The 27,340-nt window shown below is 37.8% G+C and overlaps 1 protein-coding gene across 1 annotated transcript; it reads left to right on the forward strand.

Moving 5' to 3' along the window:
* The first annotated feature begins 8,553 nt into the window (after positions 1–8,553).
* LOC141425543 (olfactory receptor 2AP1) lies at positions 8,554–9,483 on the forward strand. Its single transcript, XM_074081772.1, has one exon. It carries the CDS (start codon positions 8,554–8,556, stop codon positions 9,481–9,483), a length of 930 nt encoding a protein of 309 aa, XP_073937873.1.
* The last annotated feature ends 17,857 nt before the right edge of the window (positions 9,484–27,340 follow it).

A 27,340-nucleotide genomic window follows, 5' to 3' on the forward strand; every position in this document is an offset into this window, starting at 1 on the left:
ATTTGTTGCCCTTAACGCAGAGAAACTAAAGCAGATACCTTAAAGCAACTGAGGCCAATAGGAAAAGGGGAACAGGTACTAGAGAAAAGGTTAGATCAAAAAGAATTAACCTAGAAGGTAACACCCACGCACAGGAAATCAATGTGAGTCAATGCCCTGTATAGCTATCCTTATCTCAACCAGCAAAAACCCTTGTTCCTTCCTATTATTGCTTATACTCTCTCTACAACAAAATTAGAAATAAGGGCAAAATAGTTTCTGCTGGGTATTAAGGAGGTAGGGGGGAGAGGGAGGGGGTGGGGGCAGGGGGGAGAAATGACCTAAGCCTTGTATGCACATATGAATAATAAAAGAAAAAAAAGAAAAAAGAAAAAATGAAAACCAGAATATATAGGGAACTCAAAACACTAAATTCTTCCAAAATTAATGAACCAATAAAGAAATGGGCAAGTGAACTAAACAGAACTTTCTCAAAAGAAGAAATTCAAATGGCCAAAAAACACATGAAAAAATGCTCATCATCCCTAGCTATAAAGGAAATGCAAATTAAAACCACACTAAGATTCCACCTCACCCCTGTTAGAATAGCCATCATTAGCAACACCACTAACAGCAGGTGTTGGCAAGGATGTGGGGAAAAAGGAACCCTCCTACACTGCTGGTGGGAATGCAAACTAGTACAACCACTCTGAAAAAATCTGAAGGCATCTTAAAAATCTAAACATAGAACTACCATGTGATCCTGCAATACCACTCTTGGGGATATACCCAAAAAAATGTGACACAGGTTACTCCACAGGCACTTGCACACCTATGTTTATTGCAACCCTATTCACAATAGCCAAGTTATGGAAACAGCCAAGATGTCCCACTACTGATGAATGGATTAAGAAAATGTTGTATTTATACACAATGGAATGTTATTTAGCCATGAAGAAGAACGAAATGTTATCATTCGCAAGTAAATGGATGGAACTGGATAACATCATTCTGAGTGAGGTTTCTGGCCCAAAAGACCAAAAATCGTATGTTCTCCCTCATATGGAGACATTAGATCAAGGGTAAACACAACAAAGGGACTGGACTCTGATCACACAATAAAGCGAGAGCACACAAGGGATGTATGAGGATAGGTAAGACACCCAAAAAAACTAGATAGCATTTGTTGCCCTCAATGCAGAGAGACTAAAGCAGATACTTTAAAGTGACAGAGTCCAATAGGAGAAGGATACCAGGAACTAAAGAAAAGGTTAGGTCAAGAATATTAATTTAGAAGGTAACACACATGTACAGGAAAGCAATGCAAGTCAACTCCCTGTATAGCTATTCTTATCTCAACTAGTAAAACCCCTTGGTCCTTCCTATTTTTGCTTATACTCTCTCTTCAACAAGGGGGTAGTGTGGAGAGGAAGGGGGTGGGGAGGAAAGGATGGTGTGGGGGGATTGGGGGAGAAATGACCCAAACATTGTATGCACATATGAATAAAAGAAATAAAGAAAGAATCACCCCACAAAGCAACACATTGGTCAATGATTAGTGGGTCATAAAAGAAATAAGAGAGGAAATCAAAAGATTCCTAGAAGTTAATGAAAATGAAAACACCACCTACCAGAACCTATGGGACATAGCCAAAGCAGTCCTAAAAGGAAAGTTTATAGCCATGAGTGCATATATTAAAAGGACATAAAAGTCTCAAATAAATGACCTAATGCTACATCTCAAACTCCTAGAAAAACAAAAGCAAGCAAAACCCAAAACAAGCAGAAGAAGAGAAATAATAAAAATAAGGGCTGAAATTAATGAAATAGATACCAAAAAACCATACAAAGAATCAACGAAACAAAAAGCTGGTTCTTGGAAAAAATAAACAACATTGACAAGCCCCTGGCAAATCTGACTAACATGAGGAGGGAAAAGACCCAAAACAGTAAAATCAGAAATTTAAAAAGAGAAGATAACAACAAACACCACGGAAATCCAGAAAATCATCAGAGACTACTCTGAGAACCTATATTCCAATAAATTGTAAAATCTTGAATAATGAACAAATTCCTAGATACTTATGACCATCCAAAACTGAACCATTGAAGAAAGAGATTGAAGAAGACTACAGAAGGTGAAAAGATCTCCCATGCTCGTGGATTAGCAGAGTCAACATAGCAAAAATGGCTATACTACCAAAAGCAATCTCCATTTCAATGTAATTCCCATCAAAATCCCAATGACATTCATCACAGAGGTCAAAAAATCTACCCTAAAGTTCATTTAGAAACACAAAAGACTGCAAATAGCCAAGTCAATACTGTGCAAAAAAGAACAACACTAGAGGTATCACAATACCTGACTTCAAACTATACTACAGAGCCATAGCAATAAAAACAGCATAGTTTTGGCACAAAAACATACATGAAGACCAGTGGAACAGAATAGAGGACCCGAATATGAACCCATGCAACTATGCTCACCTAATCTTCAACAAAGGTGCCAAAAACATACAATGGAGAAAAGACAGCCTCTTCAACAAATGTTGCTGGAAAAAGTGGTTATCTGCCTGCAGAAAACTAAAACTAGCTCCATACCTGTCACCCTTACTAGTATCAACTCAAAATGGATTAAGGACCTTAAGATCAGAACTGAAACCTTGAAGCTAGTACAGGAAAGAACAGAGAACACTGGGAGCAATAGGTATAGGCAAAGACATCCTCGGGAGAACTCAAGCAGCTTAGCAACTAAGAGAAGGGATTGACAAACTGGACTATGTGAAATTTAAAAGTTTTGCACAACAAGAGAAATGATCTCTAAATTGAAGAGGCCACCACAGAATGGGAGAAAATCTTTGCTGGCTATACATCAGACAAAGGACTGATAACCAGAATATACAGGGAGCTCAAAAAAATAAACTCCCCCTAAATCAATGACCCAATAAAGAAATGGGCAACTGAACTAAACAGAACTTTTTCAAAGAAAGAAGTCAAAATGGCTAAAAAACACATGAAAAAATGCTCACCATCCCTGGCCATAAAAGAAATGCAAATCAAAACCACACTAAGATTCCACCTTACTTCCAACAACAACAAATGTTAGCAAGGATGTGGGGAAAAAGGAACCTCATACATTGCTGGTGGGAAAGTGGAATTGTTTTCCACTTTGCAAAACAATATGGAGACTTTTTAAAAAACAGAACAAAAATCTGCCATATGATCCAGCAATACCACTCCTAGGGATGTACCCAAAGGAATGTAATTCAGGTTATTCCAAAGGCACCTGAACACCCACGTTTATTGCAGCACTATTCACAATAGCCAAGTTATGGAAAAACCCAAGATGCCCCACTACTGAAGAATGGATTGAGAAAACGTGGTATTTATACACAATGGAATTTTATTCAGCCACAAAGAAGAATGAAATTTTGTCATTCGCATGGATGGAACTGGAAAACATTATCTCAAGTGAAGTTAGCCAGGCTCAGAAGGCCAAAAATCACTTTCTCCCTCATATGTGGATTATAGACCTAAAACAAATGCAGTAATATTTTTTCCTTTTTTTAATTTTTATTTTATTTGTATGTGCATACAATGTTTGAGTCATTTCTCCCCCTTCCCCCACCCCCTCGCTACCCGGCAGAAACTATTTTGCCCTTATCTCTAATTTTGTTGAAGAGATAGTATAAGCAATAATAGGAAGGACCAAGGGTTTTTGCTATTTGAGATAAGGATAGCTATACAGGGAGTTGACCCACATTAATTTCCTGTACATGTGTGTTACCTTCTAAGTTAATTCTTCTTGAACTAACCTTTTCTCTAGTTCCTGGTCCCCTTCTCCTATTGGCCTCAGTTGTTTTAAAGTATCTGCTTTAGTTTCTCTGTGTTGAGGGCAACAAATGCTAGCTAAATTTTTAGGTGTCTTACCTATCCTCATATCTCCCTTGTGTGCACTCGCTTTTATCTTGTGATCAAAGTTCAATCCCTTTGGTATTTGCCCTTGATCTAATGTCCATATATGAGGGAGAACATACGATTTTTGGTCTTTTGGGCCAGGCTAACCTCACTCAGAATGATCTTCTCCAATTCCATCCCAAATGCAGTAATATTTTTGGACATGGGTCACACATAAGGGGAGACCATGTACAGGAGGAATAATGAAAGGGAAGGAAACCTGAAACTTGAAGGTGATTGATGTGTTCACTGTAGAGGAGCAAATAAAGTAATCTTAAACTGGCAGAGGCTACTATGGTAAGGGGAGTAGGAAGTAGTGAAGAGGTCTGGTAGAGATGAACCAATGTGGGTTGTAATACACATATGAATGGAAACAAAACAAGGAATCTCCCTGTGTAGCTATCTTTATCTCAAACTAGCAAAAATGCCACATTTTCTTATCTTTTATGTTTCTTCTACAAAATCAGAGAACAAGAGTGTGGAACAGGTTCTGCCTGGAGACAGGGTTTGGGGAGAAAATGGTGAAGGAGCCCAAATAATGTATATATATATATACACATGTAACTAAATGCAAAAATGATAAAATATTAAAAATAAAAATAAAAAAGAGGGAGTTTACTTCCTTTAATTAACCTAACCAGGTATACTGCATACATACAGAAAAATGTGACAACAAAACCTCTGTGCAACTATTATATATTAATAGAAATAAAAGTGGCTTAGAAAAAAAAATGAAGAGCATGGTTTATGAAGGCTACAAAAAAAAAGCACCCAAAGCCTTTAAGCATACTAAGAAAGTGCTCTACTACTGAGCCTCAGCCTAATTCCTTAATTTTAAAAAGTAGACTGCTCTTCACATCACTGATTAGCTTTATTGTTTTATTTAATTATACAATTACAGTATAATAAATATATTTGGTCATGTTCCTGATGCTGAGCACAAAACTAAAACCGTTAGAATTTCATGTGACAGATGTCTTGTCATTCGTTATATTACACCTGCATTTATGCTACTGAGGTGATATAGGGTGGGGTTGATCACCAGAAAGATCAAATAATCGCAGAGTAAAATCCTGAAGAGGTTGCAGAAACTAAACTCCTGAACAGTGAGATTCAGAGAGCTTCCAATCTGGTGAAAATCTCTGTATGAGATCTTGCATCCCAACTCCAGAGACACAGATTTCAGAATTCTGGGGCCTTCTAGACCTTGCCCTATTCATTTGTATCCTTTATAATTACTTATTTCAGTAAAATGTTTTCAAAACTCAGGCATAGAGAGATAAATATCACATGATCTCTCTCATATGTAGGATTTTAAAAGGTCAATCTTATGGAAGTTTAGAGTAAAATAGTGGGTGCCAGAAACTGGGGAGAATAAGGAGAGGAAGGTTGGCACAGGTTGGCCAATAGGCACAATAGTATAGTTAGGCAGGAGAAATAAGTTCTGATATTTTTTAGCACAGCAGGTTGAATATAATTAATAATAATATGTTTTATATCTCAAAATATTTGGAAAAGAGAATTTTGAAGGCACTTACCAAAAAGAAATTATAAACATTTAAAGTGATAGCTCTGATGATATGACAACAACCCTGGTTGATCATTACCTCATGTATACATCAAAACATCACATTGTACCTCACAAAGATGTACAAATATGATGTGCCAATCAAAAAATAAAATTAATTGATTTTTAAGTGAAAAAAAGACTGTACTACCTTTTGTTTGATCATGTTCTCTCTCTTGGCCTCACCACTGTTGTGAGAATAATATGAAACCATGTGTGGGATGCCATTGGTAAGGCATTTTGTAGTGGACATTTGTCCCTATACTAATTCTGGTCTGTGTATCTGAATAAATAGGTGATTAACATGATAAATTAATTGCTATGAAGGTATCCTTGGGTGGTAATATGATAATCCACCCAGGAAATATATACGAGTCTTAAATTCTTCACTCCCTCAAACTAGAGGTTTGCAAATGATTTCTAAGAACTGACTCACAAGCCAGAATTTGCTCCTATCTTTACTTCCGTTTGAGCATTTCACTATAATCTGTTTTATATTTCACTTCTGTAAGCTCCCTCCAAAAAATTAAAACTGCTGCTTACCGCCTCTAGCCAATAGTCTAAACTGGGTTAATTAAAACAAGTCTAACGATGCTTAGAAAATGTGACTTTTCAGGACTGTCACGACCAACAGATAGTTCCACCTAATTTTCTTATCCATAACCAAAACTAGCTGTGAGCACCACAGGGAAAGAAAAATACAGTGACTCCATACTTTCCTCTTGTCTGTAACTAATGGTCCCTTGCTACCTCCCCCACCCCACCAACCCACCCCCAAGCTAGTCTCTCCAGACCTCCCTCTGCTATAGTGTAAAGCTTGTTCCCAAAGATGCCAAAAGGGACATTCATTTACCTCTTCCAAACAATGATTCCCCAGGGCAACTTGTGCTTTACTTAGTTGATCTCTCAGTGCATGTTCCTAGCAGGACACATATAACCTATGTCACTCTGAGTAAAGAGTCATCCGGAGGGTAAAGGAAGGTTCATATTTTGCTTTCTGAGATTATCAGCCTCATTTCTCTTAGACCAGAAAATTCCAGGGCTACTTTTCTCCTCAAAGTTCTCTGGGCTTTCTACTTATTGGCTCCGCTTTAAAAGGACAGTATATCCAAATCTCTCAGTCAGCTCCAGTCTGAGTGAGCTGAAGAGCAGAAATCATCAAATCCCCACTAAACTGAGAAGGAACCAAAGCAGTAGGACTACTTCTTAACAACAAAAGCCCTGGAAGTTTGGAGGATGCCATGAAATACAGGATAGGATTTGGTGGCAAAGAATATAGAAAATGCAATAATTTTGTGTTATTTTATAATTACGTGATTTATAACTTTGATTTACCTCTAGGGATATTTAGGATTAAAATCCTACTGCAGCCATTTGGATAATCAAGTGAGGAACTGTGCTCCCTACTTATGGCTTCATTAGCTTTACTTCCATGTGATTGTGAAGCCTGTAACTGATGCAGATGTACTCAACTTGCCCCGAAGACTCCAGGTTGGTAATCAGAAGGGCAAGGGCACACAGAGCCTTATATAATTTCTCTTGATCCCTAATTCCAATGGTGGACTGCAACCCACAAGGAGGTCACAATATAAATTTAGTGGGTTGCAATCAACATTTTAAAAAAAGTTAAATAAATAGAACACATAATATTGTATCATATATAGTGAAGACTGTTCTATAAAACTTGTATTTAAGTTAGATGTAAACACGTTTGTTTATACATATGATATAGAATGAATTATAGTAAAAAATGCTTGGAAGCTGATATAACAACAATAACTAGACTTGGGCACCCATAGCTTATGCCTGTAATCCTAGTTACTTAGGAGGATGAGCTCTGGATGATCACAGTTTGAGGCCAGCCCAGGCAAATAGTTCATAAAACTCCATCTCCAAAATAATCAGAGCAATATGGGCTGGAGGTGTGGCTCAAACTGTAGAGCATCTACTTTGCAAATTCAAAGCCCTAAATTCAAACCCCAGTCCCACCTAAAAAAAATTAGAAAAAGCCCTAAATAAATTCATGAGGATATTCTCATATAATTTGACTCTTTGACAACATGAATTCACAAATAAGGAAACTTGAGATGCCTATGAAGTGCTCAAATATGGATTCTCTCAGAAAACCCTAGATCATAGTTCTATATGATTTTCCACAAAAAAATTCACATGTATAAAATGTTTTATATGTTGCTTAGTTGATTCACAGACATAACAAATCCAGTCTAGGAATTAGTGAATCCCTGCTTAAGAACCCCTGCTTTAAATATTCTTATGTTCCTAAAATTCCTTTCAATGTTAGTATAATCTCCTCATCCTTACAGAAAAGTAAAACTCTAGATCTAAAGATTGTAAATGCATTCAAGTCAGTACATAAAGATTACTATTCTAATCTAAAGTTATTGACCCCTAGACAGGCATTTAGAATGCTTCAAATGACAATTTTTAAGTCACTAATCTTTAAATGCTAATGGACAGACACAGTCAGAGAAGACTTCAGGATCTGTAGAAAATATGTAAGTTGCTGACACTTTTTTAGCATCAAGAGAATTAAGGGAGTTGAACCAGAAGAAAAATGAGAGATTGCCATAGTTACATGAAAATGAAAAAAAGGTGGTAGAAGAGAAAGAAAAACAGCAATTGTGAGAAGAGTTAAGCAGACAAGGGAAGGAAGGAAATGGAGTGATTGGAAAGTGAACACTGGGGAAAGAAATTAGTAACTATTCTGGAAGAAGGCAGCAGCTGGGGGTATCCTTTTATTATTAACTCATTACACAAACTTGTTGAGCATCATCTGTGAGGCAGACACGTGCTTCATCTTATCACCATAAGAGGAAATAATGACAAGAACTTTCCTTCATAAGACATATGGGTCTGGGTCAGATTCAACACCATTCAAACCGGCCACTGGGCTGGATCATGTCATCAGCAAGAAAGTTCATGGTTCATTCCATTTTGTTCTCAGATTTCATCTGACCATTTCAGAGCACCTCTTCTTTTCTCCCCTTTGATTAATCTCTCTTTCACCTTGAGACTAAATTTTTTCAACAATGAAAAATAAAACTATGTTGACTGAGTTCATCCTTCTGGGTCTAACAGACGTCCCTGAACTCCAGGTGGCAATTTTCACTTTTTTTTTCCTTGCCTATTTATTCAGCATCATCGGAAATCTGACTATTCTCATCCTAACCTTGCTGGACTCCCACCTTCAGACTCCTATGTATTTCTTTCTTCGGAACTTCTCCTTCTTGGAAATTTCCTTCACAAATATCTTCATTCCCAAGGTCCTTATCAGCATCTCAACAGGGAACAAGCGTATTAGCTTCGCTGGCTGCTTCACTCAGTGTTTCTTTGCCATATTCATTGGGTCAACAGAGTTTTATCTTCTGGCTGCCATGTCCTATGACCGCTATGTAGCCATCTGCAAACCCCTGCATTACATGGCCATCATGAGCCGCAGAGTCTGCACCCAGCTGGTGTTCTCTTCTTGGCTGGCTGGGTTAATGGTTATTATACCACCAATCACTTTGATGAGTCAACAGAACTTTTGTGCATCCAATAGACTGAATCATTACTTCTGTGATTTTGAACCTCTCCAAGAACTCTCCTGTTCAGACACAAGCCTCGTTGAGAAGGTTGTCTTTTTTGTGGCATCTGTGACCCTGGTGGTCACTCTAGTGCTAGTGATTCTGTCCTACACATTCATCATCAGGACTATTCTGAAGCTCCCCTCAGCCCAGCAAAGGACAAAAGCCTTTTCCACCTGTTCTTCCCACATGATTGTCATCTCCCTGTCCTATGGAAGCTGCTTCTTCATCTATATGAAGCCTCCGGCAAAAGAAAGGGATGCATTCAACAAAGGAGTAGCTCTACTCATTACTTCAGTTGCTCCCATGTTGAACCCTTTCATTTACACCCTAAGGAACCAACAGGTAAAACAAGCCTTCCAGGAGACAGTGAGAAAGCTTGTGAATCTTTAAAGACTTAAGAATTAAAGCCTTAATGGATAAATTCCTACTGTCTGTCAGTTACTTAGGTACCCAACTGAGATTCTAATTCAAGTCCCAGGAAACTTGAAAATAAATAAGTTATTACTTGTTAAGTGTGAATACAAAGAAATGAATGAGTTACTATAACTGAAAAAGCAATCAAGTTACTCAATTAGCTATACAGTTAAATTGGCTATTTAAAGTAGGTATTTGCTTGTATTCTGCAAGGCTTAGGAGTGGAGGGATAATATTTTTATCACAATTTTGTCTCAATTCAAGCAACGGTAGGTGTTCAATAAATAGCTGTTGAATGGATAAATGAACAATGGAGGGATGGATGAATAAATAAATGAATGAGGCAACCCAGAATAATTTTTTTAATGAAGAGTCTTGATCATTTGAGGATTTATGTACTGACAGAAATGAGTTAGCAAGACATGCCTTATATGGACTTTAGATTGACCTGGTCATTACAACTTGCTTTACATATAGGGAAACTAAAGCTTAGAGAAGTGAAATAGCTTGTGCAAGGACACACAACTAAGTGCCAGGACTAGAATCCAAGGCTAAATCTGTCTGGTGCCAGAGCCAATCCACTTAATTACTTTGCCATTCTAACTGGGTTTTTGTTGTTGTTTTGTTTTGTTTTGTTTGGGGTGTTTTGTTTTGTTTTTTTCTTTTTGGCAGTACTGGGATTTGAACTCAGAGCTTCAAGCTTGTTAGGCAGTCACTCTAGCATTTGAGCCATGCCTCCAACCCTTCTAGCTATTTTAACATTTGTTCTTCTCTGCATTTCTAAGTATTTTACGTACCACTAGCTTTTAACCCATCCCCCACTTCCCCATGCTCTTAACAAACATTGTCAGGAGACTTTACAACATGAATCTCTTTAAGAAGTTGGAAGTATGCAAAAGCCCATTGACTTCTCTCAAGATGCTTCTTTCCATATTCCATCTCTTCTAAATAATGTAGATCTTACTTTTTTCTCTTTCAGAGAAAATATAAAGATCCCAAAGAGCATGGGAACTAAGAAAGTAGTAGTCTTTGCCCTCACCCCTGATAAGCTTCTAAAGATTCAGTTATGAAAGAAAGGACTCATACCAGCTACTAACTTTGCTTACCTCCTCCATATTCATCTTTCTGTCCCACAGGTTTGTTTCCTGACTTTGATTCTTAGATTTGAGGGTAAAAATTATGGTCTTACTACATATAACAGCTCGAAGCCCATAAATAGGCACTCAACAAATGTTCAATTAGTAAAAGAACAAATGGCTGAATGAATAATGTCTTTATTACTTAAGGTCCAAGTAATTTTCATAAGTTTTTCCACCATTCACTTGTGTTTTAAAGGGCCAAGTTCTCTCTTCTGAATACTTTTAAGCATGTTTGAACCACACAGTTACTGTTTTGTAGAGAAATCTACAAATAATTCTTCTGTTAATATTACCTTGTTCAACATTATTCTAAGAGACATTTTCTCTTTTTCTCAGGAAAATCCATAAGTAAATAAATTAAGAGGATAACCATATTTTCATGGGCAGTATAAGCAAACTTTTTGAAGTCTGAAGGAAAAGCATGCCCCTAAAATTATATGTTGTTTACCAATCTATGATTGGGAATCAAATTACTTGATTTTGAGTCTTTTTTCCTATTAAAATGAAGTTAGGAAAGGTGGGATACTGTAATCCCATAGAAGCAACAGCCCTCCAAATTTTAGTGGCTTAAATAACAAAAGTTTATGATTCCTCTCACAATTTGTTGATGTGAATCAACAATAAACTCAGCTCCGTGTAGTTGCTCCAAGTTGTCTTATGCTGTCATTGCCACATGATGTTTTAAGTGTTACTATAACAGGGAAAGCACAAAACTAGAATGTCTCAGACTTGCTATTAAATTCTCCACCCAAAGCCAAGGCTGATTAACTACTGCAAAGGGTCCAAGAAGTGTGATATTCCTGCACACAAAAAAAAGAAAACAGCAAGAGGAACTGGCTGTAAAAGGTGAGGACAAATTGTAGGATGGAATATATAATATTCTTTCCACATGACAGTCATGTTATAAGCACAATTAGCTAATGAAATTTGGCAGAGCAAATTACTGCCATGAAAGCTATAGCAAGAACAGAATGAGGTGTCTTTCACCCTGTACAAACATGAACTCAAAGTGGATTAAGGACCTTAATATAAGACCTGAAACTTTGAAGCTAGTGCAGGAAAGAGCAGGAAATACACTGGAATTAATAGGCATAGACAGAGTTCCCAAATAGAACTCAAATGGCTCAGCCACTAAGAGAAAGGATTGACAAGTGGGACTACATGAAACTAAAAAGATTCTGCACAACAAAAGAAATGGCCACCAAATTGAGACAGCAAGTCACAGAATGGGAGAATATCTTTGCCAGCTATACATCTGACAACAGATTAATAACCAGAATATACAGGGAGTTCAAAAAACGAAACTCCCAAAAAATCAATGGCCCAATGAAGAAATAGGCATAAAATAAATGCAAATCAAAACCACATTAAGATCCCACCTCACTTTTGTTAGAATTGCTATCATCAAGATTTGGATCACAAGAAAAGGAGAGAGCACATACGGGAGATATAAGAATAGGTAGAAAACCCAAAACATGAAAGCTTTGATGTCCCCATGCCAGAGGAACTAATAGAGAAACCTTAAAACAACAAGTTGTCACTAGCAGGGAATCAGGAACCAATGTAAAGATCAGCTAAGAGTTGAATCAACATGGGTCATAACACATGGGTACATGAGAGCAATAGTAGGAATCTTTCTGTATAGCTATCCTTAACTAGCAAAAAAGCTTTATCTTTCTTATTATGCTTATGTCTTTTCTTCAACAAAATCATTCACAAGGGCAGAATGGGACCTGCCTGAAACTGAGAAGGGGAAGGGGGAAAGGGGGGAGGTGGGCAGGGTGGAGAAATGACCCAAACAATGTATGCACATGTGAACAAATGAACAAAAAATAAATAAATAAATAAATAAATAAATAAATAAAAACAGTTTCCATAGAAAAAAAATAAGAACACAACAACAAATGTTGGTGAGGATATGAGGAAAAAGGAGCCCTCATACCCTGCTGGTGGGAATGTAAGCTAGTAAAACCACTATGGAAAATAGTATGCAGGCTCCTCAAAAAACTAAAAATAGAACTGCCATGTGATCCAGCCATTCCACTCATAGGGAAATGCCTAAAAGAATATAAGTCAGGTTACAATAAAGACATCTGCATACCCTGCTTATTGCAGCATTATTCATAATAGCCAAGCTCTGAATACAGCCAAGATGCTTCCCAAATGATGACTGGATTAAGAAAATGTGGTATTTATACACAATGGAATTTTATTCAAAAAGAAGAATGAAATTTTGTCATTTGCAAGCAAATGGATGGAACTGGAAAACATCATCTTAAGTGAAGTTATCCAGGTTCAAAAATCCAAAGGTCACATGTTTTCTCTCATATATGGAATATAGACCCAATACAAATACAAGTAATATTATATATACATAAAAATATATACAAAACATGTATCTAAAAGTAGGACTGGTAGAGAAGACCAAAGGAAGAGGAAAAGAAGGAAAGAAAACTAACAAATAATAATGAAGTACATTACATCTCTGTAGGAACAAGAAACAAGGACACATAGGTAGGGGCAAAGGGTATGGGAGTGCCGTGGTGGTGGGTTAGATTGACTTAAGCACAATGTATGTACAAGTATAATATGCAGGTAAAAATGCCACTGAACAATGAACAGATACCTAAACAATGAAGAACAAGAATGAAAAACTGGTCATACAAAGAGGGGGGCAATAACAGGAGGGGGAAGGTAAAAGAAGGAAGTAAAAAAGGCGAATATGTGTGAGGTACTTTCTATACAAGAATGAATATAGAATTTTTTTTATTTTATCATCTTTACATTTACTCATATCTGTGTACATTGTTTGGGCCACATTCCTTCCCACCCCCACTTTAGGGCAGTACCTGTTCTGCCCTATTGTTCTCTGATTTTGTTGAAGAGAAAACATAAGCGATAAAGAGAAAGACATAGAGTTTTGCTAGTGTGAGATAAAGACAGCTATACAGAAAGATTCCTAGCATTGCTTCCATGCACATGTATATTGCAACCCACATTGTTTCTTCTCTACCAGAACTCTTCACTATTTCCTGGTCCCCTTTCCATAACGGCCTCTGCCAGTTTAAGATGACTATATTCGCTCCTCTACAACCACATTCAAGTTTTAGGTTTCCTTCCCTTTCCCTATGCCTCCCAAATGTGTTCTCCCCTTAGTGTGTGACCCATGTCCAATAATATTATTGCATTTGTTTTAGATCTATACTTCGCATAAACCTAAATGTGATTTTTGGCCTTCTGAGCCTGACTAACTTTGCTTAACATGATGTTCACTAGGTCCATCCATTTACTTGCAAGTGACAGAATTTCATTCTTTTTTATGACTGAATAAAATTCCACTGCATATAAATAACTCATTTTCTTAATCCTTTCATCAGTAGTTAGTCATCTTGGCTGTTTCCATAGTGTGGCTGTTGTGAATAGTAGTGCAGTAAACATGGGTGTGCAGATGCCTTTGGAATAACCTGAGTCGCATTCCTTTGGGTATATCCCTAGGAGTGGGATTGCTGGATCATATGGTAGATCCATGTTTAGTTTTTTAAGAAGCCTCCATAAGTTTTCCAAAGTGGTTGTACTAGCTTGCATTCCCACCAGCAGTGTATGAGGGTTCCTTTTTTCCACATTCTGACAAACATTTATTGTAATTGGTATTCTTAATGATGATAGCTATTCTAACAGGAGTGAAGTGGAATCTTAGTGTACTTTCATTTGCATTTCCTTCATGGCCAGGGATGGTGAGCATTTTTTCATGTGGTTTTTTTAACCATTTTGACTTCTTCCTTTGAAAAAGTTCTGTTTAGTTCAGTTGCCCACTTCTTTATTGGTGCATTGATTTGGGGGGAGTTTGGTTTTTTGAGCTCCCTGTATATTCTGGTTATCAGTCCCGTATCTGATGTATAGCTAGCAAATATTTTCTCCCACTCTGTGGGTGGTCTCTTCAGTTTAGAGACCATTTCTTTTCTTGTGCAGCAGCTTTTTAGTTACATGTAGTACATCTGTCCATCTTTTCTCTTAGTTGCTGGGTTAGTGTAACTTTACTGCAGAAGTCCTAGCCTGTACCTATTTTTTCAGGGTATTCCCTGCTCTTTTGTGTACTAACTACAAGGCTTTGGGTCTGATATTAAGGCCCTTAATCCACTTTGAGTTGATGTTCCTTCAACTAGGGTGATAGGCATGGATCTAGTTTCAGTTTTGTTTTTTTTTCTTTTATTATTCATATGTGCATACAAGGCTTGGGTCATTTATCCCCCTGCCCCCACCCCCTCCCTTACCACCCACTCCACCCCCTCCCTCTCCCCCCTACCCCCTCAATACCCAGCAGAAACTATTTAGCCCTTACTTCTAATTTTGTTGTAGAGAGAGTATAAGACATAATAGGAAGGAACAAGGGTTTTAGCTGGTTGAGATAAGGATAGCTATACAGGGAGTTTACTCACAGTAATTTCCTGTGCCTGTGTGTTACCTCCTAGGTTAATTCTTTTTCATCTCACCTTTTCTCTAGTTCCTGGTCCCCTTTTCCTATTGGCATCAGTTGCTTTTAAGGTATCTGCTTTACTTTTTCTGTGTTAAGGGCAACAAATGCTAGCTAATTTTTTAGGTGTCTTACCTATCCTCACCTCTCCCTTGTGTGCTCTCACTTTTATCAGGTGATCAAAGTCCAATCCCATTATTGTGTTTGCCCTGGATCTAATGTCCACATATGAGGGAGAACATATGATTCTTGGACTTTTGGGCCAGGCTAACCTCACTCAGAATGATGTTTTCCAATTCCATCCATTTACCAGCGAATAACATTTCATTCTTCTTCATGGCTGCATAAAATTCCATTGTGTATAGATACCACATTTTCTTAATCCACTCATCAGTGGTGGGGCATCTTGGCTGTTTCCATAACTTGGCTATTGTGAATAGTGCTGCAATAAACATGGGTGTGCAGGTGCCTCTGGAGTAACCTATGTCACAGTCTTTTGGGTATATCCCCAAGAGTGGTATTGCTGGATCAAGTGGTAGATCAATGTCTAGCTTTTTAAGTAGCCTCCAAATTTTTTTCCAGAGTGGTTGTACTAGTTTACATTCCCACCAACAGTGTAAGAGGGTTCCCTTTTCCCCGCATCCTCGCCAACATCTGTTGGTGGTGGTGTTGCTGATGATGGCTATTATAACAGGGGTGAGGTGGAATCTTAGTGTGGTTTTAATTTCCATTTCCTTTATGGCTAGAGATGGTGAGCATTTTTTCATGTGTTTTTGGCCATTTGAATTTCTTCTTTTGAGAAAGTTCTGTTTAGTTCACTTGCCCATTTCTTTATTGGTTCATTAGTTTGGGACAATTGAGTTTTTTAAGTTCCATGTATATTCTGGTTATCAGTCCTTTGTCTGAGGTGTAGCTGGCAAATATTTTCTCTCACTCTGTGGGTGTTCTCTTCAGCTTAGAGACTATTTCTTTTGTTGAGCAAAGCTTTTTAGTTTTATAAAGTCCCATTTACCTATGCTATCTCTTAGTTGCTGTGCCGCTGGGGTTTCAGAGAGAAAGTTCTTACCTATACCTACTAACTCCAGAGTATTTCCTACTCTTTCCTGTATGAACTTTAGAGTTTGTGGTCTGATATTAAGATCTTTGATCCATTTTGAGTTAATATTGGTATAGGGTGATATACATGGAACTAGTTTCAGTTTTTTGCAGACTGCTAACCAGTTTTCCCAGCAGTTTTTGTTGAAGAGGCTGCTTTTTCTCCATCGTATATTTTTAGCGTCTTTGCCAAAGACAAGTTGGTTATAGTTGTGTGGCTTCATATCTGGGTCCTCTATTCTGTTCCACTGGTCTTCATGTCTGTTTTGTGCCAGTACCATTGCTGTTTTTATTGTTATTGCTTTGTAATATAGTTTGAAGTCAGGTATCGTGATACCTCCAGCATTGTTCTTTTAACTGAGCATTGCCTTCACTATTTGTGGCCTCTTGTGTTTCCATATAAATTTAAAGGTAGATTTTTCAATCTCTTTAATGAATGTCATTGGAATTTTGATGAGAGTTGCATTAAACATGTAGATTGCTATTGGGAGTATAGACATTTTTACTACGTTGATTCTACCAATCCATAAGCATGGGAGATCTCTCCACTTTCTATAGTCTTCCTCAATCTCTTTCTTCAGAAGTTTATAGTTTTCCGTGTAGAGATCATTCACATCTTTTGTTAGGTTTACATGTAGGTATTTGATTTTTTTTGAGGCTATTGTAAATGGAATTTTTTCATATATTCTTTTTCAGTTTGTTCATTATTAGTGTATAGAAATGCTAATGATTTTTCCATGTTGATTTTATATCCTGCTACCTTGCTGTAGCTATTGATGGTGTCTAGGAGCTTCTGAGTAGAGTTTTTTGGGTCTTTACAGTATAGGATCATGTCATCTGCAAATAGTAATATTTTGACAGTTTCTTTACCTATTGTATTCCTTTTACGCCTTCTTCTTGCCTAATTGCTCTGGCTAGGAATTCCAGTACTATGTTGAATAGGAGTGGAGATAGTGGGCATCCTTGTCTGGTTCCTGACTTGAGAGGGAATTGTTTCCGTTTTCTCCATTAAGTATAATGTTGGCTGTAGGTTTGTCATATATAGCTTTTGTAATGTTGATGTACTTTCCTTCTATTCCTACTTTTCTTAGAGCCTTTATCATGAAATGGTGTTGGACCTTATCAAAGGCTTTTTCTGCACCTAATGAGATGATCAAGTGGTTTTTGTCTTTGCTTCTTAATGTGGTTTATTACGTTTATTGATTTTTGTAGGTTGAACCACACCTGCATTCCTGGGATGAAGCCTACCTGGTCATGGTGAACAATCTTTTTGATGTGTTGTTGAATTCGGTTTGCCATTATTTTGTTAAGGATTTTTGCATCAATGTTCATTAAGGAGATTGGCCCATGGTTCTCCTTTTTGGAGGTGTCTTTGCCTGGTTTTGGGATAAGTGTAATACTGGCTTCATAAAATGTGTTAGGCAGTTTTCCTTCCCTTTCTATTGCATAGAACAGTTTAAAGAGGCTTGGTATCAGGTCTTCTTTAAAGGTCTGATAGAATTCAGCAGAGAATCCATCAGGTCCTGGACTTTTCTTTTTGAGGAGACTCTTGATTGCTGCTCAAATTTCACTTTGTGTTATAGATCTATTCAGGTGATTAATTTTTCTCTTGGTTCAGTTTTGGATGATCATATGTATCTAGAAATCTGTCCATTTCTTTAAGAATTTCAAATTTATTGGAATGTAGGTTCTCAAAGTAGTCTCTGATGATTTCCTGGACTTCCTTGGTGTTTGTTGTTTTCTCCCCTTTTGCATTCCTGATTCTACTAATTTGGGTTTTTTCTCTCCTCATTTTAGTCAGGTTTGCCAGGGGTCTATCGATCTTGCTTACTTTTTCAAAGAACCAACTTTTTGTTTCATTAATTCTTTGTATGGCTTTTTTGGTTTCTATTTCATTGATTTCAGCTCTTATTTTTATTATTTCTCTCCTTCTCTTCGTTTTGGGATTTGCTTGTTCTTGCTTTTCTAGGAGTTTGAGATGTATCATTAGGTTATTGATTTGGGATCTATCAGTCTTTTTAATATATGCACTCATGGCTATAAACTTTCCTCTCAGGACTGCCTTTGCTGTGTCCCATAGGTTCCGGTAGGTTGTGTTTTCATTTTCTTTGACTTCCAGGAACTTTTTAATTTCCTCTTTTATTGCATTGATGATCCATTCTTCATTAAGTAATGAGTTATTTAGTTTCCAGCTGTTTGCATGTTTTTTGTCTTTACTTTTGTTGTTGAGTTCTAGTTTTATTGCATTCTGATCATATAGTATGCATGGTATAATTCTATTTTCTTATACTTGCTGAGGCTTGCTTTGTGCCCTGTATATGATCTATTTTGGAGAAGATTCCATGGGCTGCGAAGAATGTATAGTGTGTAGAAGTTGGATGAAATGTTCTGTAGACATCAAGTAGGTCCATTTGATCTATTGTATATTTTAGATCTTCAATTTCTTTATTGATTTTTTTCTTTGGATGACCTATCTATTGATGATAATGGGGTGTTAAAGTCTCCCACAACCACTGTGTTGGAGTTAACATATGCTTTTAGGTCCTTCAGGGTATGTTTGATGAAATTGGGTGTGTTGACATTGGGTGCATATAGGTTGATAATTATTGTTTCCTTTTGGTCTATTTCCCCTTTTATTAGTATGAAATGGCCTTCTTTATCTCATTTGATCAGTGTAGGTTTGAGGTCTACTTTGTCAGAGATAAGTATTGTTATTTCTGCCTGTTTTGGGGGGCCATGGCTTGGTAAATCTTCTTTCAGCCTTTCATCTTAAGCCTATACATATTTCTGTCATTGAGTTGGGTCTCCTGTATACAACAAATTGTTGGATCTTCCTTTTTAATCCAGTTCATCAAACAGTGTCTTTTGAAGGGGCAATTAAGACCATTAAGTGTTAGTACTGATAGTATGTGGTGATTCCTGTCATTTAGTTTTCTTGGTTGTTTGACATTTTGATTGTGTGTACCTAAACTGAGGTTACTCTCTACTTTCTTGCTTTTTCTTTTCCTGTAGTTAGGTACTGCCTGCCCTTTTGTGGTTATGTTGTGTTTCAGTTTCTGTGTGCAGAATCCCTTGAAGAATCTTTTGTAGTGGTGGCTTTGTGGTCACATATTGTTTTAGTTTCTGCTTATCATGGAAGACTTTTGTTGCTCCATCTATTTTGAATGATAGTTTTGGTGGGTAGAGTATCCTGGGGTTGAAGTTATTTTCATTCAGTGCCTGGAAGATCTCACCCCAAAGTCTTCTTCCTTTTATAAAGAGCTGATATCTCCAGGCAGAGACACCTCCAATAAGGAGACCTATAGGCCAATCTCATTAATGAACATTGATGCAAAAATCCTCAACAAAATAGTGGCAAACTGAATTAAACAACACATCAAAAAATTATTCACCATGACCAAGTAAGCATCATCCCAGGAATGCAGGGGTGGTTCAACATAAGAAAATCAATAAACATAATAAATAACATTAAAAGAAGCACAGACAGGGGGATTCCAAGAAGGCAGCTAGAGGGAGGAAGCAGAAAGCGAGCCTCCTATAGTGAAATCTTGGAGAGACACCGGAGACACACTTTGCAGGCATAATCACTGAGAAAAGGCATAACTTTGACCCCTCCACTCCTCCAGCTGGTGCAGAGAATCTCCACTTCACATTAAATGGAGAAACAAGGAGGGCCCCCGGGCTGCCAGTCGCCGGTGCCCAGACGGCTTGGGAAGACGCAGACCAGGTGAGCTTTGTGGTACTGCGGTACTCCCACAGACAAGCCTGGGCTAGAGCAGCACAGCCCCCCTGGAGAGATTGACCTCCACCCGGGGAAAAAAGAGAAACTGAGTAATAAGCAATAAGAGCAATAAAGATACGCTGGAAAGAGGGTGGGGCGCACTGAGCGCCGAAGATTGGGGGAAAGGAATCCTTCCTGGGACTGTAAATAAACAAGCCGGGCAGACTGGAGAGCCTCTGGCAGGCGTGGAGATATGCGCCCAGCAACCAGGAGCAGGAAAGCTTGTGAGAGTGGCAGAGGGAGGAAAACTCCACAGGAGAAGAGGGAAGACCCACTTCCCACATGAACTGTAAACAAACATGGTGGCTGGCAGGAGCAGCAGCACCGCCCAGTAATCAGTAGCAGGAAAGCTTGTGGAAGTGGAGGTGGGAGGAGAACTTCACAGGAGAGGGGGAAGACCCACCTCCCACATGAACTGTAAATAAACACGCAGGCCTGACAACCCAGGTGCAGTGTCACCTTTCCCAGTGCTTGGAAAGGGGAAAGCTTGTAGCAGAGGCTCATGCACAGGAGAAATCTGAGCAACAAAGCCTGCAGGGCCAGGTGAATGCTAAGCTCATCCCAGAGATCTGCATAAATAACGCCTCCAGCAACAGCAGGCTGACAGCAGCAGGCAGGCAAGCCACAGTTGCAGAAACCATTCTCAGAACTGTCTCCAGACTCTTTTTTTTTTCTTTGTCTCCCTGCCTTTGAGGAGAGAATAACCAAATTACACCTGCAAGCTGAAAAACTTACTGAAACTGTATTGCATTTGAACTTGGGACACTTAGTGGGGTTTTTTTGTGCATGTGTGTGTAGTTTTGTTCTACTTTATGTGTCCCCTTTGATGAGACAACTACAGAACAACATCTGGGGCACCATCTCCAGGATTGGAGACTGAGACTTCACTGCATTTGAACTTGGAGGTTTTTTGGTTTTTGGGGTTTTTTTAATTTTTCTATTTTTTCATTTTATTTTAATACATTTTTATAAATAGATTTTTCTTTCATTTACTTATTTTTTATTTTTATTCTTACCTTTTTTTTACTTTTGATTTTCAATCCTCTCTCTGTCTCTCTAATGTCTGTTCAGCTTACTGTCAATTAGTACACTAAAGCTCCCTGTTTATACCTTTGAAATGTTCTTGTCTGATACCTTGCTCTGTTTTCCCCTCCAGTCTGTGTATTTGTTTTTCCCATTTCTTTAACTTCTTGCTTTCCATCTCAGCTCACCCTTCCACTCTAAATATTACCATTGTTATTATTACAAGCTAGAAAATTCTTAATTGCACACAGTACAGGGACAGTAACAACACCAAAGACAATGACAGGAAGACAGAAAAAACAGGGAAACCAGTTTCCCCACAGCAAAAAATTAGTACAGGAACCAGAGGGGAATGAAGAAAACAGGTACTCAGATCCAGACTCCAACAAAATGAAGATAAACTATGCCAAAGGACCCAATGAAGCCCACAAGAATAATTTAAAAGAAGACATACTACAGGTACTCAATGAGAATTTTATAGAGATGATACTGGATAGAGTCAACCAAAATGTACAGGAGAAACTCAAGAAATTCCAAGACAACAAAAATAGAGAATTTGAAAAAACAAAAGAAGAAATAAAGGAAACCATAGAAGCACTGTATAAACACCAAAGTGAAACAGAGGACATGATGAATAAACAGATAAATGAACTCAGGACAAAAATAGACAACATAAAAGAAGAAAACAGCCAGGATATGGAAAACCTCAGAAAAAAGAACAAAACAGAACTACAAAACAAAACGGAAGGCCAATCCAGCAGAATAGAACAAACAGAAGACAGAATCTCAGAACTTGAAGATATAATGGTAATTAAAGGAAAAACTGAAGAACTATTAAATAAACAACTCAAGACCTGTGAAAAGAAAATGCAAGAACTCACCAACTCCATCAAAAGACCAAACTTGAGAATCATGGACATCGAAGAAGGAGAAGAGGTGCAAACAAAGGGAATGCGTAATATATTTAACAAAATAATAACGGAAAATTTCTCAAATCTAGAGAAAGATATTCCCATACAGATACAAGAGGCCTCCAGGACACCAAACAGACCAGATCCAAATGAAACTACCCCACGACATATCATCATTAAAACAACAAGTTCAGAAACTAAGGAAAGAATATTGAAGGCTGTAAGAGAGAAAAAACAAGTAACATACAAAGGTAAACCCATCAAAATCACAGCAGACTTCTCAACAGAAACATTAAAAGCAAGAAGAGCATGGGGTGAGATCTTCTGGGTACTGAATGAAAATCACTTCAACCCCAGGATACTCTACCCAGCAAAACTATCATTCAAAATAGATGGAGCAATAAAAGTCTTCCATGATAAGCAGAAACTAAAACAATATGTGACCACAAAGCCACCAATACAAAGGATTCTTCAAGGGATTCTGCACACAGAAAGTGAAACCCAACTTAACCACGAAAAGACAGGCAGCACCAAACCACAGGAAAAGAAAAAGCAAGACAGTAGAGAGTAGCCTCAACTTAGGTACACACAATCAAACCTTCAAACAACAAAGACAACTAAATGACAGGAATCACCACATACCTATCAGTACTAACGCTTAATGTTAACGGACTTAATTCACCCATCAAAAGGCACTGCTTGATGAAATGGATTAAAAAGGAAGATCCAACAATTTGTTGCTTACAGGAGACCCATCTCACCGACAGAAATAAGCATAGGCTAAGGATGAAAGGCTGGAAGATTTACCAAGCCACTGGCCCCCAAAAATAGGCAGGAGTAGCAATACTTATCTCTGACAAAGTAACGAGATAAAGAAGGACATTCCATACTAATAAAAGGGGAAATAGACCAAAAGGAAATAATAATTATCAACCTGTAGCACCCAATGTCAACACACCCAATTTCATCAAACATACCCTGAAAGACCTAAAAGCATATATAAACGCAAACACAGTGGTTGTGGGAGACTTTAACACCCCATTATCATCAATAGATAGGTCATCCAAACAAAAAATCAATAAACAAATTCAAGATCTAAAATATGCAATAGATCAAATGGACCTAATTGATGTCTACAGAATGTTTCATCCAACTTCTACACAATATACATTCTTCTCAGCAGCCCATGGAACCTTCTCCAAAAATAGATCATATCCTAGGGCACAAAGCAAGCCTCAGCAAGTATAAGAAAATAGAAATTATACCGTGCATACTATCTGATCACAATGCAGTAAAACTACAACTCAACAACAAAAGTGAAGACAAAAAACATGCAAACAGCTGGAAACTAAATAACTCATTACTTAATGAAGAATGGATCATCGATGAAATAAAAGAGGAAATTAAAAAGTTCCTGGAAGTCAATGAAAATGAAAACACAACCTACCAGAACATATGGGACACAGCTAAGGCAGTCCTGAGAGGAAAGTTTACAGCCATGACTGCATATATTAAAAAGACTCAAAGATCCCAAATCAATGACCTAATGATACATCTCAAACTCCTAGAAAAACAAGAACAAGCAAATCCTAAAACAAAAAGAAGGACAGAAATATTAAAAATAAGAGCTGAAATCAATGAAATAGAAACCAAAAAAACCATACAAAGAATTAATGAAACAAAAAGCTGGTTCTTTGAAAAAATAAACAAGATCGATAGACCTGACAAACCTGACTAAAATGAGGAGAGAAAAAACCCAAATTAGTACAATCAGGAATGCAAAAGGGGAGATAACAACAAACACCAAGGAAGTCCAGGAAATCATCAGAGACTACTTTGAGAACTTATATTCAAATAAATTTGAAAATCTTGAAGAAATGGACAGATTTCTAGATACATATGATCATCCAAAACTGAACCAAGAGGACATTAATCACCTGAATAGATCTATAACACAAAATGAAATTGAAGCATCAATCAAGAGTCCTCAAAAAGAAAAGTCCAGGACATGATGAAGCCAAGTAGGCTTCATCCCACGATGCAGGGGTGGTTCAACATAGGAAAATCAATAAACGTAATAAACCACATTAACAGAAGCAAAGACAAAAACCACTTGATTATCTCAATAGATGCAGAAAAAGCCTTTGATAAGATCCAACATCATTTCATGATAAAAGCTCGAAGAAAACTAGGAATAGAAGGAAAGTTCCTCAACATTATAAAAGCTATATATGACAAACCTATAGCCAGCATTATACTTAACGGAGAAAAACTGAAACCATTCCCTCTTAAATCAGGAACCAGACAAGGATGCCCACTATCTCTCAAAAGTAATCTACATGTTTAATGCAATTCCCATCAAAATTCCAATGACATTCATTAAAGAGATCGAAAAATCTACCATGAAATTTATATGGAAAAACAGGAAGCCATGAATAGCCAATGCAATACTCAGTCAAAAGAACAATGCAGGAGGTATCACAATACCTGACTTCAAACTATATTACAGAAGTAGCAATAAAAACAGCATGGTACTGGCACAAAAACAGACATGAAGACCAATGGAACAGAATAGAGGACCCAGATATGAAGCCACAAAACTATAACCAACTTGTCTTTGACAAAGGAGCTAAAAGTATACTATCGAGAAATAGCAGCCTCTTCAACAAAAACTGCTGGGAAAACTGGTTAGCAGTCTGCAAAAAACTGAAACTAGATCCATGTATATCACCCTATACCAAGATTAACTCAAAATGGATCAAGGATCTTAATATCAGACCACAGACTCTAAAGTTGATACAGGAAAGAGTAGGAAATACTCTGGAATTAGTAGGTATAAGAACTTTCTCAACGAAACCCCAGCAGCACAGCAACTAAGAGATAGCATAGATAAATGGGACCTCATAAAACTAAAAAGCTTCTGTTCATCAAAAGAAATGGTCTCTAAACTGATGAGAACACCCACTACGTGGGAGAAAATATTTGCCAGCTACACGTCAGAAAAAGGACTGATAACCAGAATATATAGGGAACTTAAAAATCTAAATTCTCCCAAAACTAATGAACCAATAAGAAATGGGCAAGTGAACTAAACAGAACTTTCTCAAAAGAAGAAATTCAAATGGCCAAAAACACATGAAAAAATGCACACCATTTTTAACAATAAAGGAAATGCAAATTAAAACCACGCTAAGATTCCACTTCACCCCTGTTAGAATAGCCATCATCAGCAACACCACTAACAACAGGTATTGGCGAGGATGCAGGGAAAAAGGAACCCTCTTACACTGTTGGTGGGAATGTAAACTAGTACAACCACTCTGGAAAAATATTTGGAGGCTACTTAAAAAGCTAGACATTGATCTACCATTTGATCCAGCAATACCACTCTTGGGGATATACCCAAAAGACTGTGACACAGGTTACTCCAGAGGCACCTGCACACCCATGTTTATTGCAGCACTATTCACAATAGCCAAGTTATGGAAACAGCCAAGACGCCCCAGCACTGATGAGTGGATTAAGAAAATGTGGTATCTATACACAATGGAATTTTATGCAGCCATGAAGAAGAATGAAATGTTATTATTCGCTGGTAAATGGATGGAATTGGAGAACATCATTCTGAGTGAGGTTAGCCTGGCCCAAAAGACCAAAAATCGTATGTTCTCCCTCATATGTGGACACTAGATCAAGGGCAAACACAACAATGGGATTGGACTTTGAGCACATGATAAAAGCGAGAGCACACAAGGGAGGGGTGAGGATAGGTAAGACACCTAAAAAACTAGCTAGCATTTGTTGCCCTTAACGCAGAGAAACTAAAGCAGATACCTTAAAGCAACTGAGGCCAATAGGAAAAGGGGAACAGGTACTAGAGAAAAGGTGAGATCAAAAAGAATTAACCTAGAAGGTAACACACATGCACAGGAAATTACTGTGAGTAAACTCCCTGTATAGCTATCCTTTTCTCAACTAGCAAAAACCCTTGTTCCTTCCTATTATGGCTTATACTCTATCTACAACAAAATTAGAAATAAGAGCAAAATAGTTTCTGCTGGGTATCCAGGGGGTGGGGGGAGAAGGAGTGGGGAGTTGAGTAAGGGGAGGGTTGGCATCAGGGGTGTATATTGTATGCACATATGAATATTTAAAAAGTAAAATAAACAAATAAATAAAAAAGAGATAAGGGCAATATAGTTTCTGCCGGGTAGCAAGGGTTAAGGGGAAGTAAAGGAGGGAGATGGGGTGTGGGTTGCATAAGGGAGGGTGCAGAGGGAAGGGGTAGAAATTACCCAAACATTGTATGCACGTATGAATAAAATAAAAATTTTTTAAATGGGTTGTTATTTGTTAATTTTGTTACTTAGTTGTATAAATTCCTGGTATGTTTTGAATATTAACCTTTTATTGTATATATGGTCTGCAATTTTTTTTCTCATTCAGTAGATTACCCCGTTTCATTTGCAATGCAGAAACTTTTTTTTTTCATTTTTCTTTTATTATTCATATGTGCATACAAGGCTTGGTTCATTTCTCCCCCCTGCCCTCAATACCCAGCAGAAACTATTTTGCCCTTATTTCTAATTTTGTTGTAGAGAGAGTATAAGCAATAATAGGAAGGAACAAGGGTTTTTGCTGGTTGAGATAAGGATAGCTATACAGGGCATTGACTCACATTGATTTCCTGTGCGTGGGTGTTACCTTCTAGGATAATTCTTTTTGATCTAACCTTTTCTCTAGTTCCTGGTCCCCTTTTCCTATTGGCCTCAGTTGCTTTAAGGTATCTGCTTTAGTTTCTTTGCGTTAAGGGCAACAAATGCTAGCTAGTTTTTTAGGTGTCTTACCTATCCTCACCCCTTCCTTGTGTGCTCTCACTTTTATCATGTGCTCATAGTCCAGTCCCCTTGTTGTGTTTGCCCTTGATCTAATGTCCACATATGAGGGAGAACATACGATTTTTGGTCTTTTGGGCCAGGCTAACCTCACTCAGAATGATGTTCTCCAATTCCATCCATTTACCAGCAAATGATAACATTTCATTCTTCTTCATGGCTGCATAAAATTCCATTGTGTATAGATACCACATTTTCTTAATCCATTCGTCAGTGCTGGGGCATCTTGGCTGTTTCCATAACTTGGCTATTGTGAATAGTGCCGCAGTAAACATGGGTGTGCAGGTGCCTCTGGAGTAACAGTGAAACTTTTTTTTTTTTAATTTTTTGGTGGGACTGAGGTTCAAAGTTAGGACTTCTTGCTTGCAAAGCAAGTTCTACCTCATAAGCAACACCTCCAGTCCATTTTGCTCTGGTTATTTTGGAGACCCCAAACCACTATCCTCCTGATCTTGGCCTCCCAAGTACCTAGGATTACAGATATAAGCTATCAGCTCCATGTTATACACAGAAACTTT

This window comes from Castor canadensis, chromosome 8 (genome assembly GCF_047511655.1).
Source record: "Castor canadensis chromosome 8, mCasCan1.hap1v2, whole genome shotgun sequence".
Classification (NCBI taxonomy): Eukaryota; Metazoa; Chordata; class Mammalia; order Rodentia; family Castoridae; genus Castor; species Castor canadensis.

What these genes read in the sequence shown, in the direction of transcription:
- LOC141425543 (XM_074081772.1), top strand. Translation starts at nt 8,554, where the DNA reads ATGAAAAATAAAACTATGTTGACTGAGTTCATCCTTCTGGGTCTAACA.